Here is a 26,107-nt window from a genome sequence, read left to right as displayed (position 1 = left end):
GTCCAGAGTGAGCTAGACAAATTGGAGGATTGGGCCAAAAGAAATCTGATGAGGTTCAATAAGGATAAGTGCAGAGTCCTGCACTTAGGATGGAAGAATCCCATGTGCTGCTACAGGCTGGGGCCCAACTAGCTAAGCAGCAGTTCTGCAGAAAAGGACCTGGGGATTACAGTGGATGAGACGCTGGATATGAGTCAGCAGTGTGCTCTTGTTGCCAAGAATGCTAACGGCATTTTAGGCTGCATGAGTAGGAGCACTGCCAGCAGACTGAGGGAAGTGATTATTCTCCTCTATTCGGCACTGGTGAGGCTACATCTGGAGGATAAAAAGTCTTGTACCTACTACTGTGCATTAAGGATTTAAAGTAGAATACTAATATAATAACTAACATAGGCTAGCAGTGGCAAAATTATTGAAGCATTTGTGGCTACCTACAACAGGTTCTCAAATGAACGTTGCTCATTTCTACAGCAATTCCGCTAATTCAAACTCAAGTATGGACAGAGTAATTCTGAAGATTGCTTACTGACCATTCATTTTTCAAGTATGCTAGAAAAACATTCCACACATTTGCCACCTTTCCTTGGAGTTCAGACATGAGATATGCCCAAGAAGGTGCACTGCGGCATTATGGTAGTCAGTCAAAGAGCTGATTTTAGGTTTTGTTTCACGTTACTTAAAAATTCATGCTCTGGTTGTTACAAAAAATAAAAAGGAGGACTTGTGGCACTGTAGAGACTAACAAATTTATTAGAGCATAAGTTTCCGTGAGCTACAGCTCACTTAAATTGGTTAGTCTCTAAGGTGCCACAAGTACTCCTTTTCTTTTTACGGATACAGACTAACACGGCTGCTACTCTGAAATGAAAAATAAAGTTTTTCAAAAACAAATCATCCAGGTTCAGACTGAAAGCGCACTTCAAATTGTCACCAGGGGACACTTTTGGATGGGTGCATAACAAATATATCTAAGTATTACTCCAGTTTTACCAAAAATGTCTTGCATGACTGGATTCTGCAAGGTATTGACCAGTGTTGCTATGTGCATTCTGGAACAGACAAGACATGGGTGTACTCCTATAGCAGTATGTGGTCTTTCAACACAGTTCTTTTCTTAAATGTAAATTATAAAGTTTACCATATAGAAAACTGCTTCCTACCTTCTGAGCTTTTGAGGAGAGTGCACCAAGCAAGCTTGCTGCAGTTTTATTTTAGTCATATATGCAAAATAAACTTTCTAAAGCAATAATGCAATTTAAGGGACCAACAGTCCAGAGTAAGTTTATGCAAGGAAAAAAACAAAGATATTGACAATTTCACATGTATTTTACAAAATTTTCATGACTTTACAATTACATAAACATGTGGCATGGGCGGGTGTGGGTACAGAGGACTTTACCCCACCAGTAAGTCACTTTTGCTGGTTAACAATACAGAACAAATAATTCTGGGCATCAAAGAGGTCAGTTATCCCATGTGTAATTTTCAGAGAAGCTAACATACATATGTGTCATTGGACAAGAGAGCTCAATAAACATGGATGTAAAGGTATTTTTAATACAGTTTCTCAGAATTAGGGCTAATCTAGTAATGTGGACCTGATTTAATACAAGCAAAAAGGAGCTACTACTTTGACTTGGAAGTTAAGGAAATGCACATTACTATGTCTAGCACAGTATCTAGAAATCGTAGGCCATGTGAGTTACTGTAAGTGATAAACATTAAACGCAGTTTGCAAGTCATGATTGTTACAACCCTGTGCTGGAGTCATTTACAGACTGAAATACAAAAGGGATATGATGGAATGCAATATACTTCCAATACTTAATATGTGAAAAGCACTACCCAACTACAGCACTTAGCATGCTCAAAAGAAGGCTACGTTATTTCTGGTATTCTTTATTAAAAATACTGCTGTACACATGAAGAATGAAAACAGGATTAAAGATGGATAACATATATTGGGATCATGACAGAACTTAACATACTGGTGCTTTTTAGGGGAAGCTGTTGACATCTGAATTACTGAAACAGGGGACAAACCAAAAAAACCAAAACATAGGTACCCCCAAAAAAACTTTTACAGTGTAGTAAATACACAGACAGAATTTAAAACAGGTACAAAAATTAAAATGACCAACATCACATGATTTCAAAGGTTGCCCTTTCTGTGCTTTTAGCTGTAAAGATAGGAAGATCACAATAATTTCCCACATGGAAGGGTATGTCCTGGGTGGTTTTTGTTTTTTTTAAAAAATATACACATACAGCTCTTCTTCGGAATGGAAGAGAGATTATAACTTTAGGACAACCTTCTTAATGGAATTAAAATGCGGTAGAAGGGCTCTCCCCAAAAACACCCAAGCAGAACTTCAGACTGTTCAAATCATTCCCAAATATGGACCAAATGAAATAAATAGAAAACAAAGCTCAACAATTATTTGTTTTATGTATTACCTGACACCAAATGTTTTCTGGCTGACATTAGTTACTTATGAAAACTTAATAGCTGTCTCCTTTTTTTTTTAAACCAAGTCCTGAGGTTACTAGGGGCTGAAGCAAACTGAATTATGTAAATACATGCAAGTTTGCATTCTAGACTTGTCTCACAGAGGATGGTTTGCTGGTCTAGGAAGGATGAGAATTCAAGCCCTATTTTACCCCTGCCTTAACTTTCACAAAATATTGGTCCACAAATTAAATTTTCCAAAGGTTCCCAAACCCCACAACTGAACAGATGATCCCCTTTCATTTTCAAAGAAAACAATACCGGAAAAAACCTCAGCCCGCTTATAAATTAAGCATTTCATATTTCTTCTAGAATACAAGTACTTCTTTTTTGTACAAAAGAATTACAATATGATTTGTCAAAAAACATATAAAAGACAGCTGCTCTTCCTCAAATACATGAGCTAATGATAAAAGACTGTTTTGCATGTTCACTTCTCAAAGTTCCCGTTCCTTTTACATTAAAAAGAACAATATTGTGGCAATTGTTATCCTTTGAATATTAAACGTTATGTTCCTTTTAAAATTCATTCAGATCAAATGCAACAATAATTGATTTTTAAACTCAACAACTGATGCTACCAAATGCGGACTCAACCACATTTTCTAAAATATGTAAAGCACGGTCCCTAGTCTTCAGAGCTTCCGATGTGAAGAGAGTTGCTTTTCTTGATGCAAGTCTCAAGGCGGAGAATCATTTTAAAGCTTATAAAAGTGAGCAGAGAAATATTAAAAACTTCTCTGAAAACTACAAATATTGAGAATTATTAAAATTGATGTCAGTAACATCAGCTGCAAGTGCTTAGAGTCTGTCCTGACCTTTTGAGTTTCCACATTTTCTTCATGGTGAGCACCCAGTGCTATTAAAATATTCAGTGCTGGGAAAGGATAGATACAGTCTTCACTACTGCTTTACGAAAGGAAATTCCTACATATTTGGCAGTCTTCAATATCAAAGTGTAGCTGTTTATCTTTTACTATAAATCCCAGGAATACCCAAGTTTGGAGACACAACTGCATGTCCAAATATTAGAAAGTTAATTGAGGAGGAAAATTCCAGACTGAATTACTTCAGGAATATTCATGTGTTGAGTATTATCAAAAGTAATATTACTTTGGGCTAAGCAGTGACTGCAAAGGCACAGCAGATCATTATCCCTCCAGATTCAGGTTGTAAAACTTCAAAAGCTCTTGATGCCAGACAACTGCTGTGTTTAGTTAATCTTCTTAACAGTGTCTTTGTTTCTGTATCCAGTGTAGAGTACCATAATAAAGCTGTGGTTCAAAGAACAGAACTTTATACAAAAATTATACTGTAAATAACCTAAAGTAATACACTCCTGAAACTTCAGGCATTTAACACAATTTCTTTAAAAAAATTCTGTTAAAAAAATTGCATAAATGTAAATGCAGCTGACTAGCAGGAAAACATACAAACAGTTTTTAAAGGCGTTGGTTGTGTTTAGAGCAAATTTGATATGCCCCTTAAATTATAGGTGTTTCAAAGGTTGCTATTTTGTCACGTTGCTTAGACAAGGCTTAAATGAGAGGGGATTTTATACATGTCAATTCACTGATACTTGATTTTTTTTTTTTTTTTTTTAAATATGCATCGTCTGGTTGGTTTGTTAACTAACAGTGGGTGGCATACAGAGCTCGCATACAACACACTTTTACAGAGATTACAAACTAAACTCTCATTTATAGAGCACAATTTCTATGAAATTATTTCCCTGGTCCTTTATGCTATTCTGGGTGCAAATAATATCAAAATGAATAAATTGAGCAATATCCTCAGTGACAAAAATGTATCCCAGAAATGTCCTTGCAAAGAGTTTCCCTTAATAAGTATACAATGTGGCAAAACATCAGAGATCAGAAAAGTCTTAAAAAAATTAAAATTAGTGCATATACAAGTGGAAAAAATAAAAGCAGGAACATCATGCACCTGATGTGTTCCTTAATCTAAAATAAATTCTTCACAGATAAAGCCTCCAATGGCAGCCATAGCTCTAGGATAAATGAAACATTCTTCCCTTCAAGTAACAGTGTACCTGACTGAAGTGCAAGCAGCTTTGCTCATCTCCTGTTTGTTTCCCAAATGTGAAATGAGATGACAACAACAATTCAGCTGTAGTGCAATTTGCTATTGGTTAAGTTCCTCAGCAATGTCCTGCATGCTTTCAGCAAATACTACAACTGACCATTTGCGGCTGCAATTAGTTCTTGAAAAGTATTTTCAAAGCAGCGTTTTAAATCGCTGTAAGTTACCACAAGGACACTCTTCTCGTCTCTGGAAATGAGGCTTATTTTTTCTGGCACACCAGCATCTAACTGTAACAAGAATGCAAAAGATAAAATGTGACAAATGGCAGTACAATCATTTTCTTAAACACAAAACCTATGAGGTTTTTAGCAAGCTTGTGAGAGTGTGATTCACAGAAAGGGCAAGGTTTTTCTCTTTCAACATATACAGCCTGTTAAACATTTTCAAACCTGTGATTAGTCAACTCAAATCTGACCCTGCATCAGATTAATGGTCAAGAACCACAAGTTAAAAAAACATTGCAGAAGAAGATGGGAACTTGGTCCAACCCTTCTGAAATACCACTCCCCCTTAAAACAACCAAGCAAGCTAGGGAGGGATAATCTCTATATAGGCCTGAGCCACATCACTGAATTTCTGTGCAAGTTACGGGACATGTTCATCAAATGGACCAGTTAGGAGGGATGGATCTTCGGCCATTTTAAACAAAACTACAGGAAGTATCAGCATCTGAGCAATTTTGGCTGCCTAGTCCTGTGCTCTGTAATAGCTGAAACTTTAACTTCCGAATTCAAACTGGCTAGTGGCCAGTGAAGGTGGGAACAAAATTAACTAGCTCAAGTTTTGTTAGGCAGTATCCTTTTTCTCAGTCTAGAATGCAGACATTATCTAATCTTGATCTCTAACAGACAGTTAATACAGGCTGTCAAAACTTTTTTTTTTTCCAACCAACATCTCAAGTTTTTCTTCTACCAATTAAACTAGCATTGAAGCAACATGGAAATAAACTAACATGCATTCTCAACTGGCTTCCACACAGCTTGTGTCACTAATATTTTATGATATTTCTACCAGCAAGTGGTGTAGAAATCTCTAGGGGAACTTCATATTTTACAAAGAGTACACAATTTCTACACTGCAAAAGGTGTTCATTAATTTGTAACTTGCAGATTCTTTGCTAAGTACAATGGGTGCTGCTTTCTTTTGAAAATAGTTTAAGGGATCTTCAACATTTGTTTTATACCGCAAACCCTTGTCCAAACACAGGCTTCACTGTCTGTATTACGGTATATAGAGCAACACTTTGGAAACATACCCCAGGGGATGATGGGGGTACTAGTAGATTTTTAGATAATATGGTAATGAGTGCTATGGAAACAGATAAATGTACTGTTATGCCTGATTGAATAGAGGAAAAGGAGAACTAGGTTAGCCACCGAGTTCTTTTTTAACTGGGTGTTCTCAGGAGCAACACTAAGATAGAAAACATCTTGTAGAAAGAGGTGCAGCATACTGATCTGAACTCACAGCAATAAAAGCTAGAAGCTCCCGAATTCTAGCCTCACTGTTGTGTGAGGCTTCAGGCAAACTAATGCAGAGAGTCTGATTTGTTTTCTATTTCTGTAAAATGGGTATAATACTGCCTCCACCACCCCGCAACACTTCTCCTAGGGTGTTATTAGGATTAATTTTCAAAAAAAGAAACCAGTTTGAAGACAAAGAGTACCAACTATAAGTGCAATGTAAGATCTTCTATCTATTGTTCAAGTGCTGTATACGCGTAATCTGAGGTATCCTACTGGATTTGAAACACTGCAGATCAATAACAAACAAAGCCATGCTATTGACCATGTACCTGACTACATGTGGCTTTCTTCCGCTGGTCCTTAGGTAAATAGGTGCACAGAAATGTCGCACTCGGATATAGAAGTTCCTTCCCCTTATGATACTTGAATAAGTCTGAATCTAACAATGACATTTCAAGAGCAAAGTATGAAAGCCAGATACCCCATTTTACTAGGATCCGTTTTCCAACATGCTGCTTTCTGAAGTTTAAGAATGCTTTTTTTAGAGTGCCTTTACTGCCAAGATATTGAGGTCCTTCAGCCCTAGATAGTGATTCTTTGCATTATGGGTCCACAACCCTAGAACTAACCATTTGTTTTGAGCATAAGCCACAAAAGTTTCTAGCACACAATATTCTGCAATATATTCTTTCCCCTGACTTACAGAATTACATCCCCCCCAAAATTGCTGTAGCTCTTCACCTCCTGTTTGAGCATCAGCATACATGCCTTTAATTTTCACCTGGCCATTAGCACACACTCCCCCAATCTCCTTTATTTAGCCTCATAAATCCCTTTAAATCAGGATTTAAAGAGACTGACAAAACAAAATTAAAAGTAAAAGGAGATTAAGGAAATAATCCAGTGGCCAGATTAAGAGCCACCAATAATTTAGGGAGAAGTTTTGGCTGAAGTTAATTAGTAGTTGCTAGTATCTAAGGATCTGAGTATGGTCAAGCTTCTCTGGAAAAGAAAGGTGGTTTTGGATTGCTAAAGTTTGGTAAAACATCTGCAAAGTTGAAGTACAAGCTGCAGGGAAAAAGTAAGTCAGTTACTTTTTTATTTCGTTTACGGAGTGGGACAGAAAGATATGCCTCTGCTGCCATTCATGAGAGTGCTCAACTAAAGTTTTGCCAATGACGCAACTAAAATCTTAGAATACTGCAAGTGGCCTCTTTAAACCAATTATGCACCCTACTACTGCTGAGCTGCTCTGGGGGCTGGAAAGGACTCTGGCACAATTTAGACAAGCCATTGTGTCTATGTTACAGAAATCTCCCTGGGGTGCCCCTATGTGCCACAAAGCTGCCTGGAATCCATGCAGCACTGCATGCTGTGGTACCCCTCCAGATACAACCCTGTCACCCCCAGCCCTGCCCTGGCAAACCCCCAACAGCAGGGTGTGTGAGGGCATCTTCAGAAGACAGCCTTATTGAGGTCTTCCACTGTACCTGTGCCAGGAGAATCATACCCTAGGGGCTGATTACAGGACTTTTAGGGTCCCTCTCGGTTATCCTTTAGCATGACAAAAAGGGGCCACTGTACACCACTCTAATGAATTCCCAGTTTTAACATTAACATAGCAGTACTTCTAATTAAAATATCCATGAAAGGTTACATGCTAATTTACTGGATAATCTGTTCTCACACAGATTAGAAAAATATCAACTAAATCAACAGAATTAGTCTGTCAGTGACGCATCCATTTTCTTTCAACCATGGAATGTCACATGAATGAAAGCTTCACCAAATCATTCTTTAAAGAAAGAACACAGATACAGGTTACCTTGTTAAGACATGAGATAATGTGACTGAGGTCAATCCAAGGAGTGCCCGCTTCTGTCACCTGATGGAAAAGATGATCCCGAAAGAGCTTCAGTAGATATCGGTCTCCAGTTTCTGACCAAGTTGGGTCTTTCTGAAATCTGGTGCAAAACAAAGCTTCACATTAACAATCAAGGAGTTAAAAAGATATTTGCTCATTAACTCTTCAAGATAAATACTGTCTCATTATGTAGCGGAGCTTAGATAACCTACTACCAAGTAGTAGTGTTTTCTTCCTATCACAAAGATATAAGAAGCTTTATCCATAGTTCCTCAGCTAAAGTACCTGAAGTTAAATGTTTACTAAAAGCTTGCAGGAAAGGGATTGGGAGGAAAACCATCAAAGTTACCAGACTAATGCTAAAAACTAGTTATATTGTAACTCAAATCTGCAGTTACCTAACAGTCTATTTAAGTGATTTTGAAAATAGGCCAGTGAAAAGTACATTGTTTCATATTAGCAGCAGACAGACAATCGGCACAAAACTCTGCCCCATTCAAACTCTTCTGAAACACTTTACTATAATTACATATTGAGGTAAGCCATAGCCTTGTATATGTGCTCTCAAGCATAATAAACCTCAAATACAATATATATGCTAAATATATGGTAAAGAAACACAAATATATATGTTCAGATAGGAATATTTTTCTTTTCTTTAAGTTAAAATTCTGATTAAAATAGCCTAACTCATTGCCTCAAGGTGTCTTTACTTCTTACTTCTTCAGAGGCATAACTGGAGATAGGATTATTCAGATCATATCTGTGAGGGTAGAAATCTTGAATTATAAACTGGATTTTATATATTGTACTATGAAAAAAAGCATTGCATCTCTTACTCTGGCCTCTCATTGATTGTTCCCAATTTTGCTAGAAGCCTAAACAACCTTCCATTCTGCACCTCCTATAACACAAGAAATGTATGATTAGTTCAAAGTTGGGAAGAAACACAAAACTTAGACACGGGTGCACACAAAAGCCTCAATGCAGCAAAACTGATCTTGTGTAACAAAATTGCAAAGACCCATCAGATTAATTTTGATGAAGACGGTTTACATTTTCTAGAAATAGATTCATCAATACATTGCACTGCATACCCAAAGTCAGCGTTATTGATCTTTGTGCTTCATTTTCTTCCTTTGCAAATCTCCAGTCTGGCCAGCACCCAGGCCATGTTTCTGCCCCAGAAAGGGCTAGACTATCAGCTTCATTGCCTCATGGAACACCAGTGCAGACTCCAGCTACCCCATTTGTTTAGGATACCAGAGGGTGGATACTTTAAAAAAGTATATTGGGTTTTAAGATGGAGCAGGAGCAGGGTCTAGACATCAGGACCACAGAAGAGGAAAATGCTAAATTTCCTAGTTGCTTCATGCCCCTCTTATCTTGGTTACCTGGACATTCAATTTGGATTGTTTTGTTTTCTTCTCACTTTTTTTGTTTTTGCCGGCCACCATTAGTAAACGGCGTTTGCTAATACTGGTAAATCAGATTGCAATCCAAATGCATAATAAGTATCAGATCCAAGACCACTTTAGACACAAAGCACATCTGTTCAAAAGGAAAGCTATAAACAAATGCGTATAACTAAAGGAGCTAAAATCCTGACACCATCCCAAACAAAGACAGCAACAAAATCAACACAAAGTATAGAACCTCTGCAATTTGGGGTTTTTTTTTTTAATGACACAGACAGCTGATAATCCATTTCACACACTGCTTTCCATCTCCACGTCAAGTCTGAGAGAAAAAAATTGTTCTGCCTGTATCCTAGTTTACAACACATTCTGAATACATGCATATTTTGTTTAAATAGAGGCTGTTCAAATCAGGCTTCCAGAAGGAAAAAAGATTCTCATAATGTACCATTATAAAGCATCTCAAGACCTAGTTACTGCCATCCACACTCATGTGGCATAGCAGCTTACTCCACACACAGTGCCACTGATTTCAGTAGGATTACTCCTGAAGTAATTTACTACTCAACATGAGTAACGTTGGCAGAACTGGGTCCTAAATTTGGCAAATGAAGTCATCCTGTAATACATTAGTGTGACAGCTTGATTTGAAAGACAAGAAGAAAAGGGACAACAAGATTTATACTCCTCAGTCTCCTGGAATACTGTGGAGCAGTTTGTATTGCTCCTGTAACTGTATTAATTTCAGATTATGGAGTGGCAGTGCAGCCTCCTACTTTGTCCAGCTACAAGGTTTTGCATGCAGAATATATACATTAAAAAAATAATAATGCTTAACGACTACATAGCAACTTTTATCTGTAGATCTCAAAATGCTTTACACAGGTAGTCAGTTTTATTATCCCCATTTTACAGATGAGGAAACCAAAGCACAAAGAGGGAAGCACCCAGAAGGCCAGTGACAGAGCCAGGAACAGAACCCAGATTTCCTGGTTCAGTGCTCTTTCCACTAGGCTATATGGTCACCTTTTAAAACGTCAGTATGGGCAATGGGATTAAGGGAAACAGGACATAAAGGCATGATTTAAGCCCTTAAAACCTTAATATTCTTCAGATCAGAGGAATAGTTGATTGTCACCAGTTCCATAGCTTTCTGCAAATTTTCTCTCTGAATTCCCGACAAAGAATTGCAAGCCAACGCCAACACAACTTTTCCTAGTGAGATCAAATCTGCTTGCTAATAGAAAAAACAAACATAACTTTACTATGGCACTTTGACTGAAGATTTGAGTTATTCCATGTTTTGTCACATGAGAGGGAAGCAGCGAAAGCCTCCTACCATGCATCTTGGTCTGAATCTTGTTGGGGATTTGTAGTCAAAGTAGGAAGAGTCAAACCCTCTCTATAGCAGTATTATATAGTAACAGGAAAGTACACTTCTTCTGGAAGCTATATAACTTCCAGAAGATCTACTTAGCAATACATGTCTTGACTGAATTTGAACAGTATGAGCGACTGATTTAGTTGATGCGAGGGTGACAGCGGATAGCTCTATTTTTCATTTGTTTGAACAGGAGTTAATATGGGGTAAGGAGAAGAGTAATGGAATCTGAGGAATCAAACAAAGGTAGTATTTGTTTGTGCCTATTTCTAATACAAACTACTGAAAGTGTTTTGATGTACTGCAGATCATATCTACTCAATCAGAAAAGCAATCTTCATTCTATAAGGTAAGGAGTTCAATGCACATAGAATGTCTTTTAGCTTCTCCTAAGCCTGTTGGTTCCGTAGAATGATGGTGCTTCCACTAAAACCCACATTAAAATGCCATCATCATGCACTGACCACCTCTCAGAGAACTGGCCACCAGGCTTTTAGGTTTACAATCAGTTAGGGAGACCTCAAGCTTTGACTTGTTAAGACTATACAACCAGCACCCAGGTCAGTCAAATGCTTGGGCTGTCCCCAAAGACATCAGTAATTGAGGTATTTATTTCAATATTATTAGAATTTCTTATTTAGCACTAAATTCTAGTTCTCAAAAAGTCAATGACAAAACTCACCTAGAGCTCAACAAGAACAGGGTTCAACTTTATAAATTGTAGATCTACCCCCCGTAGGATACTTATGTTCAACCTTTTACCACTGAATGATTTACCTTTGCAAGGTCTTCCTCTATAACATCATTTCTCATTTGAGCAGCATCCAGTTGCGTATAGAATCGTGCACCAATCATAGGCATGATATCGTTTACACTGCGAAGCCTATTTTGGTCAGTCAGCAAATACCTACCAAAAAAACCAAACAGAGTAATTGAACACATCACATTTAAAGAGAGATGCCACCATATTGTTTTAACCAGATCCTATTTTCTGCTTCAAATGCTATTTTGAGCACTAAACATGCATCTGGCTCTGAAGCTGCCACTATGTCTTCTTATATAAATGTCAAGCAGCAGTACTGAAGTAGCAGAGAAAATGTTCTTTGTAACTTACCTATATGCTGTGTTTCCAGTCAATCATTGAGAGAAAGCACTCAGTATGCTAAAGAGTACTCACATGGCAGTGCAGAAGTAGATCAATGCCAGAAAGGGCAGGATTAAAAGTAGGAGATATATGCAGATTGTAAATTTTCAAGTGATGTTTTTTCAAATGAGGAGCAGGGGACAAATACTCCCATTTCTCTCTCTCTGACTGTAGGGGTGGGTGAGGAAAACAGTGACTACATTTATGAACACAAAAAAACAAATCCTATCTCTCTGGTCAGAAAGGCAGCAACCCTATTAATAAAAAAACGGACAGTTTCAGGAACTAAAGTGTGCCTATAGTTTGTATAAAGAGGTAGAACACAAAAGTTAAGATCTTAATGCAAATCCAATTATTCATATGCTATTTCTCTGACTCTTGAAAGAAGATTTTATGATATTTTGGTCAGAACACCTTAAACACCACTTACTGAGGGAATATGGGAGTTCATATTTACTACATATACTGTAGAAAATATATAAAAGTTGTCTCTGAATAGCAAGGGTAATAATGTATTTTGTTGGCCCTTTTAACCTACTAAGACGACAATTCAGTACCACTTTTTAATGCTGTTCTTTTAATTTGAAATGATCTTAGACACTGTACAGAATTTAACTCTTATTTGTGTCTGAAAATATGAACTATTCATTGGTACCTTCGGCTATATATTATCTTGCATTTGTGTTTTGCTACTAACAAATTTCCTTCAACTTAAAAAGCGGCAACAAAAATATGCTTCAATCCATACTATGAACTTACAAAATCAGATTCTTCAGATCAGAGGAATAGTTGATTGTCACCAGTTCCATAGCTTTCTGCAAATTTTCTCTCTGAATTCCCGACAAAGAATTGCAAGCCAACGCCAACACAACTTTTCCTAGTGAGATCAGATCTGCTTGCTAATAGAAAAAACAAACATAACTTTACTATGGCACTTTTTAAAAGTACTTGCAATAGTTATTTTATTTTTTTTTTTAAATGAGTATCTAAACTAAATGCTTTTAAAGCCCACACTATCAATAGAATTTTTCAAGATATGTTTAGTGTGCACAAAACAGAAGTCTGTATTAGTAACAACTGGTAGGAATTATATGCATCTTTATTAACACTTAACATTCAACTGCCTATTTCTATTTGCAATTTAAATTTTAACAAACGAAGAGTGCCAGGGCAGAATTCTATCTCGAGAAGGGAAAGATCCTTTCTTGTGGAGATCAGAAGCTTTAGAAGAAGGAGGTGTCTTCTCTCTATCCACCCCCTTCCACATCCCACCCCAGCAGAGTGAATGAACTGGTGACAAATAGAACAATTCTGGTTACATCTCGGTCACATCTCCCTGCATTGTCCACAAGGGTCTAAAAGAAATGCCAGTCAGGCAACTCTTGCCTACTAGCATCCTCAGGTTACTGGGCAATTAGTCATAAGTTGAAAGCAATGTTATGTGTTGCAGGTCCACCAGACAAGGTTTTTTGGAAGAAAAGCTATAATCAGAATAAAAAGGGCTGAATAGATAATCAATTTTATTAGCCATTTCTTTTCTGCTGATTACAAAGAACATACAACAAGAGATATCCAGCTAAGAAGAAATAAGAAACAAGTTAATGTACACTGGTAAAGTAAATTGAGAGCGGTTTACTCTAACATGAACAGAAAGCTGCTACATTTCTGAGAAGTCTTGAGCTTTAGCCAGGCAGAAACCAGCTTATTCAAACTTCCCATTTATTACTATGTATGTATAAATAAGCAATTCTCTCACTGACTAAGCTTGTTTAATGAAAACAAATTAAGTCCAATTTCCTACTGTGGTCTTACACTCCCAAAGCTGTCAGGAGATGAAAATGCTCTGAAGACAGTAGTCAGCCCCAAGGGGGAGTTAGGGAAAGTAACCCTCCAGAGAATTATGGCATAGCACTCATTGACTCTAAAGGGAGTCTTCCTAATGCAGGAAGTATGTGGAGTGTATAACTGTTGGAAATGGGAAGAGAAGTCATCCCACAGTGAGCCCATTTAAGGACGGGGGAGGGGAAAGAAGAGGCGAGTGAGTGCAAGTACAAATTTAAAAAAAAATTTGTTAAGCTATCTTGCTCTTAGATACACATTTACTTCTGAACTATTCTGGCTATAACAGCATGAAAATGGAAAGCAGAAACAAAAGTACAACTAAACCATTAACTGTTCTTTGATCTCATTTTCTATTAAAACCATAAACGACACGAGCCCAATTCTGTAGCAGCTTCATGCGCACATCACATCCTAAATTTGTTTCCCAGTATTCACTCAAGTTTTCATACTAAATTTAAAAGATTTTTCCTTCTTTTAAAAAGGAATCTCATTTCCAACCAATTCTGATTTTTGTGGTTTTGCAAAGTAAGCTGCCCTATGCTTTGCTTGTTGTCAATATATAAGAGCTATCTTATTTCAGAAGTTTCAACAGTAACAAAATGACAGCTCATATATACAAATCACAAATAAATTTAGACAGCTTTAGGAGGAAAAGATATGCCAATACCAAAGATAGTTAAAATATATATACACTGAAGCCTAAAAATGTAAAATGTCTAGGCCTTAATGAAAATTAATGTTTCAAATGGAATTAAGTTTTTCCTGGTACATATTATCTAACAGAAATCAACCTATTATAAAGCAAGCATGGCACTATCATCCTACCTGAAACTGAGCCATTAGTGCCAGTGGATTATTCTGACTGTTATCGAATGTTAAAACATCAAAGACTCCAACACAATTCACTCGTAACCTTTGAAACAAACAGGAAATAGGGAAGAGATTTGGTAAGATTTTATCTCTGTTGATTAGTCTTTTTCTGACATTTATCATATAAAAATACAGGGTAAGATTTCAAAAAAGTCATCTAAGCTCTCCTGCTGCCAATTAGCTTACTAAGAATTTTTTTTTTTATTAAAACATATGCTGCAGCTGAAAGCTTTCTAGATAAGAACTTAAATGGTTAGATCCACAAACATGCCTTCTGAAAACATCCAGTAAGCAGCACGCAAGATGTAAATTCTTCTAAACTTAGTTTAGTAAAACTTGATTTCGAGCATCAAACTTTTATCACTTCATTAGTCTTGGGCCAACATAAAACATTTTAGTCAAATTATTAGGTTGTTTCCCCATATCTGGCAGAGGAATGTAATTAAAAGCTATAGTTGCACACAGATCTTAATAGTCAACAATCTAATTTGAAAAGGCTGTTTTCCATTACCTTGTTTTGCCCGTTACTAGAATCTTTGTTGGATCCATAACTCGACATGCTAATCCTGCTGTATGAATGGTCCTCAACGCAGAGCTGAGCTGCACAATATATGCCCAAATAAGAGACTCTGGCAGTAACCCAGCATGCTGCCGGGGCAGGGGACCATCATGCTGACCTAAAAGCAAAATATTATAGTATCAATGAACAAACAAAACGCAGCCAACTTTAACTTCAAGGATCGTATGTAATATTTAAGTTAACGTATTTTGAAATGAAGAATTGACCAACGTACCTCACTTTCATTCTACTTTAAGGCTACGTCTACACTATGAACCAGAAGTGTGACTCCCAGCTTGCATACACGCTCCTTCTAGCTCACATCTGAGCTAGCCTGCTAACAGGAGGGGTGTAGGGGCTGTAGAATGGGCAGGGGCAGCACTGTAGCTGCCCAGAGTACAAATCCACGGTAACCCTGTGGGTACGTACCTGGAGCGGCGAGGCATGCTGCCGTCGCCCAGGCTACAGCAGCTCCACTACCCTTTTTGGCAGGCTAGTACAAGCACGCGTACAGCAGGCGGGCACCCCACTCCTTGGCTGTGGCACAGACGCGCGCGCTTACTTAAAAAGCGCCACCACCCTTTTAAATGGATAATTTTGAATGGTCAAAATAGATCTTCAAACCGGTGACATCTCCTCCAATAAGTATTGTAACTTTTGATTCAAATTCATGAGAATTAAGTCATTTTAAAAGTTAGGATGACAATTCAGTGCGAAAAGGCAATAGGTTTAAAAAACTGACTGCTGCAGTCTGATTGCTGATGCAGCACGATACTCAAAAAGCAGAAACCAAAAACGTTCCAAAACAAAAGGCATATAACACAATAACTACTGCTTATCTGCAACTGGTACCATTTTATGCCATATAAAGAATAGAAAGGAGTATAAATTAACCCCTCCCCCAATCCCAGAGTGTACAGACAAGATAAACAAACAAGCTCATTTCAAATTTCATTCGGGAAATAAGAATGAAAGATTGTATGGTTCAACAGAATTGGAATGCTGAGCCTTATTACCCCAGATCATTTCTTTCATTGTGACTCAAATCACTAGTAATTCAGTCATTACTACAGTTCAGTGGGCCATGGAAAAGCAAACTGATTTCAATCCATTTCCAAATCATAGCCCAAAAGCCATGCTTCTAGAACAGCAAAATACACAGAGTGCAGATCTTAGTGGTTGATTTTAATGACTGACCTAAAATAATGACTAGAAATAGGGAGACTACAAAAAAAAAAAAAAAATCAGAGGGGCGGGTTGTTAATACTGAAGACACTCTGCAACTAAAAGATGTAGCTGTGTGTGCGGCTACGGTGGAAACAACGCTTCCAGAAAAGGAGTACTAGAACTAAATTTGACTAGGAAATCAAGTTTGCTCTTTTCAGACGTTTCATTGGCGTTTGTTTTGGGACTATCAGGGTCATCACTGTGGCTCCTCTTAGTAAGGCCCTGATTCAACAGTGCTCTTACATATGTGCCTCAATGCTGAGAAATTTACAAGTATCTTCATCCTTTTCCATATAAAATGTCAATTTGTTGGTTTTCCCCAGGAATGCGTCAACATTTCTGGGAAATTGCTCAAGACTGTAGTTAACAGCCACTGTTGAAAAGTAAAGCACATTGCTATAGATGATTCCAGATGAAATGTTACTGTTTGGGGGGTTGTGGGAAGGCCAGAGAGAGAGGAGAGGAATGTGTCTTGCTTTCATTTCTGTTAACATCTTTATCTTTAGTTCACTCTTGGTGGTGAAGGTTCCTTTGGTTCAGATTTTGAAGGACAAGACACTTCCTCTTCTAACCCACAGAACTCTGGCACACCACATGGAGGCTCCCAATGATTTAATTTTAGCTTTATTGCCCTGCTGATGAATCAGTATGTGAATAATCCTCCACAAACTTTACACCAGTAGTCTCGCTTTGCACACATTTTTAAAATATCCCCTCTTCATCATTCATATCGATCACTGTTTCATGTCAGGGTGACAGGACGTTTGTTGCCTTATTGGGCAAGGCTCTGTCACTCACACCTGCACTTTATTTCATTATATACTCCTTTAGATACGGTGAACTGCAGCAGATGCGATATGCATATGCATTTGGCTGTGCTTTTCCTTTGCATATAACAAAAATTACATTTGATTCTAGTGTTTGTTTATTAAACAGATGTAATAGTCACTGTCTTAAAGGGTCCCTTTAAGACAGCGACTATTACATCTGTTTAATAAACAAACACTAGAATCAAATGTAATTTTTGTTATACGCAAAGGAAAAGCACAGCCAAATGTTTATCTTCTTGGAAAACTGCAATTATTTGCATCACAGTAGCACTTAGTAGCCGTAGACATAGGCCAGAAATCCATTGTGTGAGGCTCTGTACAGAAACAAAACAGTCCCTGCCTCAAGGGGCTTACAATCTAAGTATCACAGTGGGAGCAATATTTGCCTTTTGATACAGAAAACACTAATGAAAGAGCGCTCAACATATGCTGAGAAGGTAAAAAGGATCAAGGAGTGATTACTCAACTAAAATACCAAACTTTATTTCTGCACTAGAAAGCTGGAGTTTTCTGTGCCAGTTAGCGACTTAAGCAGTTACTGATCTGATATGCACTTTTTTTGGGGGGGGGGGGGGAAGGGGAGAGCAGGGTGTCAGACAGATCTAAAGTAGCTCAAGACAAACTCTCAATGTTAAACTGATCACTCAGACTGTTTACAGCAATCATCTCTCCTTCCCCAATAAGACAGACTACAGAGAAAATAGCACAAAATGTTATTGAGTATTTAGTTTTAGTCTATGTTAGCCCTGGTCTACGCTGGGGTGGGGGGAGAAATCGAACTAAGTTACGCAACTTCAGCTACATGAATAACATAGTTGAAGTCGACGTACTTAGATCGACTTACCGTGGTGTCTTCACCACCGTGAGTCGACTGCTGCCGCTACCCCATCAACTCTGTCTGTGCCTCTCGCGGCGCTGGAGTACAGAAGTCGACAGGAGAGCGCTCAGGGATCGATTTATTGCATCTAGACTAGACGCAATAAATCGATCCCCGCTGGATCGATCGCTGCCTGCCGATCCGGCAGGTAGTGAAGACATACCCTTAGAATACTGTGAGAAATAAAGATTCATAGCTACGACAAACAAAACATTAATATAAATGAATGCAATGCAAATCAGTTGAAACACTCAGACTCCTGGCATATTCCCTCATTAGTAGTATTAATTAGCCCTCATTAGTAGTATTACGGTAGTAACACAATCGAGGATCAGAATCTTGTTGAATTTGAACTGTAAACGCATGCACTAAGGAAGACAGTCCCTGCACCAGAATGCTCAAGCTACAGGACAGACAGTCTACATTTCCACTGCCGAGTTAATCTGGTCTCGTATGAGTGTTTCTAGCCCAGCCTCCTACACCACAAAAACCTCTGACCCAAGTTTGGAGGTGCTTTCAACCCATGCTAGCTGGCTTTTCTGGGGCTATAAGATAAAGACAGAATGCTGCTTTCACTTGGGCTGGTAACCTGCCCACTTTGCTGTCATGACACAGACTAGCCCACTCAAGTGCTGACAGTCTTCCAATGCTTTCCCACAATTCCCTCCATGTGCAGAGAAAGACGGACACGTTGTCCCACAATGCACTGCAAAAGAATCAGAGCAGTTTAGCTTTCTGCAGTGCTAAGAATGATGGGATGTGTCTCCAGAAGTCCTAGCAACTCACACGAATGTGACACGCTGGCAGACTAGGTCCCAGCTCATGCCAAGGCCCCAAGCCTCACTAAACACTTACAAATGCATAGCTGGAAACCAGTCTTGCTTACCTGTGTGTTAGCATTATCAAAATATATTTTAGATGTTAAGTTGATCAGAATGTGTTTAGACTTTTATAAAATGCTTGTTGGATGCTGCATATATTGATCTCACTTATAATCTCTAGAGCTCATGGCAGTGGTCCCCAAACTGTGGGGTGCACACCCCCTGGGGGAGTGGAGGAACAGTTGGAGAAGAGTGTGACAGGGCCCAGGCCAGCCTCCATGTGGGGAGGGATAGAGCGACACACTTCCAGCTCTGCTCTGGTCCCAGACCAGCTCTGCCTTCAACCCCATTCAGCCTCCAGGCCTGCTCCGCCTGCATGTCAGATCCGCCCCCAACCTCATTCCACCCCGAACCCCAGCCCAGTTCTGGCCTCATTCCTTCTCCGCCCCCAGCCCAGCTTCACCTCTAGCCCCAGCTCCTTTCCCAACCACAGTTCCATCCCCAGTTCTGCCTTCAGTCCAAGCGCTGCCGCTGAAGAAGCCTTGACTGTGTAGTAGTGGAGGGGGTCATGGACAGACAACGTTAATGGTACGGGGATGGGGGGAGCACAACTGGAAAAGTTTGCTCACCACTGGCCCACAGTGAAAAGTTACTTTGAATTGTAAACCTCTGTAATTGTGTAATTCACCAAACGGGAAAAGAAGCACTAATTAAAGGGCTTGTTAAAGTAACTAATTAAAGTAAAGGGCTTGTTCTGTATACAAGATGGCCCACAGAAGGCAAATGAGATATTGGGTAGCACTGAAAGAAAGAGTCCCTGTTGATGCATTCCTAACTCCTTCCAGGAAGGGGAGACCTACACATGAACTCATCCCATCAGTTTGGACTATGGTGTGGAGAGGATTAAAATCCTTGACAAGGAGAAACTGAATCTCTCTTATGCTGTTTGGACTCTTACCAGGGCTGGAGCAAAGAAACAAAAAGTAGAGATTCTCAGGGTTAACCTGGGTTAGTCTAAAAAGACATTCAGTGGGTGGATTACTCCATCTCTGTCACCTTTTGGAACCACAGACTGACTCTTTTGTGCTTGTATGTTGCCTGCTTTAACCTGTATATAACTCTTCTTTTTCCTCGTTAATAAATCCTTAGTTAGTTTACTATAGGATTGGCTACCAGCATTGCCTTTGGTGTGAGATCTAAAGTACAAATTGATCCGGGGTAAGTGACTGGTCTCTTGGGACTGGGGGCAACCTGAATATTTTATGATTTTTGGTGCAAGTGACCATTTATCACTAAGTTCTGCTTGCTTAGATGGCAAGATAGATCGAAATGCCCAAGGGAACTGTCTGGAACTCCATGGTAAGACTGTTACAGTGATTCAGGAGTTCATATTTGTTACCTGTTTGGTGAAATCTAATTATAGAATATACCACCAGTTTGGGGTGCCTTTTTGACAGTCTGCCCTGAGGCTGGCATGCACAGTTGTTAACCACTCCAGAAAGCATGACAGAGTGCAACCCCAGTCTGTATGATGTTGAGTAGATGCACCCGATTATGGCTTTGCAGTGCGGTCACTCACATCTGAGCTAGGCCAGCCCAGGTGACCTAAGTGGTGATCACTTGAGTAAACAGAGCTAAGCACTTTTCCAGAAAGTTGATAATAGTGGGATAAAACTCATGAGGAGCAGGTCAAAAAAATTCCAAAAAATGATCAAACCGAATGGACGCAAACAGAAAAGCTTTATACCAAGGGCAGGGAGTTCCACAGAGGTCCAACACCCGGTAATGAAAAGATGTGCCTATGTCACTACATCCTGCAGTAAAACACAAAAGACTAGAATCAACAACTGTAGCAGGCAAAATTTTGGATTACATCCCCTCTCTACAGAGCAAACACCAGAAGAAAAGAATTAACCTATTCCTGGTATTCTGCAACATAATTCCACTGTCATCTTTCACAAGGCCACGACCTAAAAGACTTCAGCACGTCATGAATGACTGAAGAGATTAGAAATATTTTCAGGATGACAATTCTTACATAAGCGAGCCATTTCTTGTTATAAGTAAAAGCCCATCCTCCTAGTTTTATAATTCTGCGCTATGAGGATGTCAGTGGAACAAACTTTAAAGTAAACCCTTGCTCAAGAGCAATATGCTCCCCATCAGACAACGGAAGTGGTCCCACTGCCAGAAGGTTCCCCCACATGCAAGTAAATGTAGCTGTGACTCAGGAACATTGTCTTGGATGCATGCTAATGAAACGTGAGCTAAATTGATTTTGGATTAGAGAAAAACTTCAGACAATCAGAAGTCACCGGATCATGTTCTAGCCTGCCAAGATTATGCTCTTTTTAAATTCAATGCTTACTCTTTGTCAATAGATGCTCCTTGATCTTATTTAACTAGTTGTTTGAGAGAGGTACTACAATTCACAGCTTGAACAGGGACAATAAAAACCAAGTTCTCCCTTACTGTGAGGATGATGCACCTTCTGCCTATATACAAAGGCCCTGTTGCCAGAGGCGGCTCTACCAATTTTGCTGCCCCAAGCAGTCGCTGCCGAATTGCCGCCGCGCCCGGAAGAGTGGCGGAGCTGCTGCCCAAAAGCCTCCGCGGTGGAGCTGCCGCCGAATTGCCGCTGCGGGACACGGACTGCAGCCCCATTCTCAATGCCACCCCAAGCACCTGCTTGGAAAGCTGGTGCCTGGAGCCGGCCCTGCCTGTTGCACCCATTCTTCTCCCTTCCCTCCCCCGTCCCTCCCCCACAAGCTGCGCCTACATTCCATAGTACTGTGGTATGGATTTTCTGCAGCAGTTTCATTTAAATTTTAAAAAAAGTGAGTTTTTCAACAAATCCAATATGAAAGTACAATGAATACAGTAGACCCTCTGCAACTGGTTATTGAATTCAGTTATTTTTACACTGTCAATAATCAATATACTGCAGAATTTTTGTACTGTTAATGAATAACTGCATTTCACAAAAGTTGTTAGGGATACGGAGGTTTCAGGAGAGAGTTGGGACTTCTAACTCCTGGACAGTCACAAAGGCAGTTTTGGATCGCGAAACAATCTAGTCAGCTAGATATTTCTGCTAAACAATCAGCAGCAGTGAAATAGTTAGTTTCCATTTAAAGTGCTTTCTTTAGATTTCAGTATCAACTTGCTATTGCGATAAAGGTGCAGTTTATACCTCTCAGAGCTATTAGTTTCTGCCTGTTTGTTGATACAGAAAGGCTATATTCACATCAACTTATAATGTTCACGTTTTCAAGGTCCTCAGTTGTGAGGACTAGAAACAGTTTAAAGTAGACTATATTCTGGAGAACGATTCTGAGGCAGGGATGGAAAAGATGGATTCAGTTCCAAATTATGTTCTTATGGCGTAAACAGATTCCTGCCTATACGTCAAAAAGGGGCTTGTGTGTCTTTGCTGAAAAACGGCTGTATTCAGAAAAGTAATCTGTAGCACTGAAAACTAATGTTCAGAGCCTTTGAGGGGTTTGTTAATAAGCATGGATAACACAGAACTTTTTAATGCATTGATTGGAAGATGTATATAGAGGCTTGCTTGTCTTCGGAGTCCCCCTCCCCCACCCCCAAACTAAAGTAGTATATTGATCTAGGAAATCAATTTTAAAGAAATGCCATCCAATGCTGCCAAAAAAAATTATTTCTAATATTGCTGGTGTTTACTTTAGCAAATTATTTAAAATATGTACAATTTTTGTGTAGTTTTTTTATAACAATCTGATACTTAATTTCTATTAATTGATTATAATTCATTCAGGCAGAGTAACAGTTTAAGGTACTTTTGAGGCCAGGTTTCTACAGTAAGAGGAGTTTCAGCTGGTGTAAAAAGAGATGTGACACATTGTCATGTCTTGTAATATTTCAATACTTTAAGTAATATCATGCTAATAAAAAAAGAAAAAATGCTCTACCAGAAACTCCAGAACAATAACTATCTCATGGAAAGATGACAAATTCCCTTCTTGGGAATAAAAATTGATAGACAAAACAAGCAGCAAGATTCAAAGAAACTGGAATTGTACAAATAAATGGATTCTAAACAAACAGAATGCTTTGTCTGTTGAAAAACGTACATGCTTCATCCTTAAATCTTATCCACATTGTAAAATACATCAAAAACAACACTGGATTATCACAGTATACTACCAGAAACAGAAGATATTTTATGGAATAGAAGACAGTACAGGGAAATTTTTTTTAAAAAATTAGGAAATAAAGTACAGGTGTTCAGTACAAAAATAAACCATCGTTGTTAGGGCCCCCCCCCACCTGTAATGAGAAAGCTTTATACCACATCCCTTCCAAAAAATTCTGGAACAGTATTTGCAGATGACATAGCAAAATAAAAAAAGACTGACCACACTGACACCAGAAAGTGACATGTGAAACAGCTATGTAACCACAATTCTTTTCATTTAACTGTCAAAAACTAGCTTTGCTAACTGATAAGACCGAGACAAATAAGGTTGCATACCTGAAACCAAATTCTCTTAATTCACTATTTCCACAGATTCACACCAAGTTGTATGTCACTCTGTAGGGATTCTAAACCTTTAAAAGTAATAGCACCATTCAGGGCCTCATACTGCAGCGTGCTCTTTGGGAATTTATAGAAAGGAAATCTCGTCTTCCATATACCCCCTGCTTCTCTTGGGAGTCTCTTCCAGGCAGGCAGACAGCCAAGAAACTCTAATGAGGGGTGGGCAAGGAATCTGTGAAGGTAGTCAAGCCTGGGAATTCAAATTATAGGCACACAATCTTATTTTCTCTCTCAATTTGCTCATTGATGCCCACTCTTGTAGACTAGAGAGCAGTAGGTAACTCAAAGATGGACCAGAAGAAATATCTGAAGGAATGCCCTGGCAAAAATGGCCATCTGACTAGCCTCATCTAAACAACACCATGCAAAAGCTGGAACAGAGTTTGAAGCGGCTGTTCTGCAGAGTTCAATAGTAAGGACTAGATGCTGCAGGTACTGAAAGCTGCTCTAGCTGTGGTGGAATTACTTTAAATACCTTCCTGAAAAACAACTTTAGTTTTGTTATAACAATATTCTACTTAATTGTACAGAACACCTAGTTTCTGTTTAAAAAAAAGAAACAGAGCCCCCTTCTTGTTTCAAGAGTATCACTCATAGCTATGTCTTATCTATGGTGTACAATACTCCGAGAGAAGTAGATGATGGAAAGAAAACATAAGAAAGATAGATTGAAATGTTAATAGAAAAAATACATGTGGGAGACATTCAGAAATTCAGTCCTACTCTGAAAAGTGACTAAAATAGCAGTAGTTCCATGTTTATTCTCTCTCACTAATTCCATATTAAGTTCATTTGGTTTAGGACTGCTCTTTTTCTTAACTGCTAGGCCTGGAAACTTATCATGGAATCCGAAAATCAAGAGGAGTTTTCCCTTTGGCACATCACCATCAGTCATGATGATTCTGCAAATCAAGTTTTAATTTCATACCTGAGAACTATATGAAAAGATAATGGGGACTATTTGGTGATCATTTTGAATTGCATCTTTTAAAGGCTTGCAACTTTCATACACTGAAGATCCACTAGGTCCTGATTTAAACAACTAAGTCGAATTTAAATAGAAACATTTAAAATAAACTAACAAGTCCAAAACTAGTGGTTCCAGTTTCAACAGGCAGATGTAAGAAGAGCAGGCTTGGGAAGAGTCTGTGGGTCTATTTACAGAATTGCTTTCAGAGCCAATTAGTGGCCACTTTGAGCTATAAAATCCCTAACCACTGATTTCTTTTCTAAAAAGTAACAGATTCTATGGCATGGCTTGCAGTTCTCAGAACGTGGATCTGTAGATACAGTATGAAGGAAAAAATATATCTAGGAATATTAAATGTGCAGAGATTTTAAATTTGTTTCCTGTTCTTACTAACTCTAGCTTTACCTTTTCAAAGCACCATACAAATGTTATTACCTAATTAGCCTTCATAACACCTTTGTGAGCAAGTAAGAATCCCCATTTTACCAAGGGGGACCTCTCAAATTACAGAGACTTAGGGGGAGATTTTCAAAGACACAAATTGCACAATGACTGTAGATGGTAGTTAAGCACCTGTTATTTGTGCTTTGAAAATCCCACTGGTAAATAACTTGCCAAATGCCACCCAATAATAGAGCTGGGATTAGAGCTCAGGAGAGCTGATTCCCAGTCACATGTACAATCTCGTAGACCATACTGCCAAAAAGTTGTTGTAGCCTACAGTTGCCAACTTTCACGCAGTAAAGCAGCACCCAACTTTCATAATAAGCCAAAAACCAAGCTAATCCCATTTCAAAAACAAGGCCAAAACAAGCCAATCCCTAAGAACCCCAACATTCTACGTAACTAGATCCCCCCTGGCGTGCAGTCTGGGACTGTGGTGGCCTGCTGTGCACCCCTGACTCTCTCCCCCCCCGGCCCCTACTTGCCAGGAGCCGATTTAAAAAAAAAAAAAAAAAAAAAAAAAGGGGCAACAAGCAGCAAGCTACAAGCCAAAAACTAGCTAACAAGCAACTCACAAGCCAATTAGGCCAAAAACAAGCCCAATTTCTGCGTATTTTTTTGCAGGTTTGGCATGTCTGTTGTAGCCTCCTTACTCAAGTTTCTTGTGCATTTTCTTCCATTTTTGCTGATGTAAAGTCAGAAGTTGTATGAAATTAGGAAAATAATCATTGCTCAACTGGTTCAGTCTATTATTTAAAATACTTCCCATGCATTTATTTTCATATAACACCTACAGGGTGCTAGGAACTTTACAAATAAACTAGGAAAAGGGAGGTAAAGACCATTGTCCTGTGGTACTTACAATATACCTAATATCTGACTAACTGAAAAATTATTAAGCTGAACTTACCTATTTCTCTGCCCAACTAACTTTACACCTCAGATATCTGAAATAATTTCTAAAGTGAGTTGAATGCATTTTCCTTACCCCATTTCCTTTTAGTGAAATAGCCATCAGCACTAGGGTCATTAAAGTGTCTGCTCATCATAGTCTCTCCTCCAGCATGAAAATCGTATGCAAACACAAGAGCTTAAAAATAAAAAGATGCGTTAAGTGACAACAATTATTAACTCTAATACAGGGTTTCTCAGCCCATAGCTCACGACCCAAAAGCGGGTTGCCAGAATGCATCAAAAGGTTGTGGG

At 38.8% G+C, this 26,107-nt stretch overlaps 1 protein-coding gene across 1 annotated transcript in view; it reads right to left on the bottom strand.

Annotated features, from left to right (window-relative positions):
• Window positions 1–1,234: 1,234 nt before the first annotated feature.
• The window catches only part of PAN3 (poly(A) specific ribonuclease subunit PAN3), a 119,512-nt gene continuing 94,639 nt past the window's right edge, over window positions 1,235–26,107 (bottom strand). The window contains exons 12-19 of the mRNA XM_077809871.1: window positions 25,890–25,991; window positions 15,112–15,277; window positions 14,556–14,643; window positions 12,648–12,787; window positions 11,522–11,651; window positions 8,785–8,849; window positions 7,907–8,045; window positions 1,235–4,842 (exon numbers count right to left, since the gene is read on the bottom strand). Coding sequence (XP_077665997.1) covers window positions 4,702–4,842; window positions 7,907–8,045; window positions 8,785–8,849; window positions 11,522–11,651; window positions 12,648–12,787; window positions 14,556–14,643; window positions 15,112–15,277; window positions 25,890–25,991 — 971 coding nt within the window. The 3' untranslated portion in view covers window positions 1,235–4,701. The remainder of the gene's footprint in view (window positions 4,843–7,906; window positions 8,046–8,784; window positions 8,850–11,521; window positions 11,652–12,647; window positions 12,788–14,555; window positions 14,644–15,111; window positions 15,278–25,889; window positions 25,992–26,107) is intronic.

The sequence above is a fragment of the Eretmochelys imbricata genome, chromosome 1, assembly GCF_965152235.1.
Source record: "Eretmochelys imbricata isolate rEreImb1 chromosome 1, rEreImb1.hap1, whole genome shotgun sequence".
NCBI classification, from domain to species: domain Eukaryota; kingdom Metazoa; phylum Chordata; order Testudines; family Cheloniidae; genus Eretmochelys; species Eretmochelys imbricata.
The sequence above is the reverse complement of the archived record's forward strand: the minus strand, read 5'-3'. Positions and strand labels throughout refer to the sequence as shown.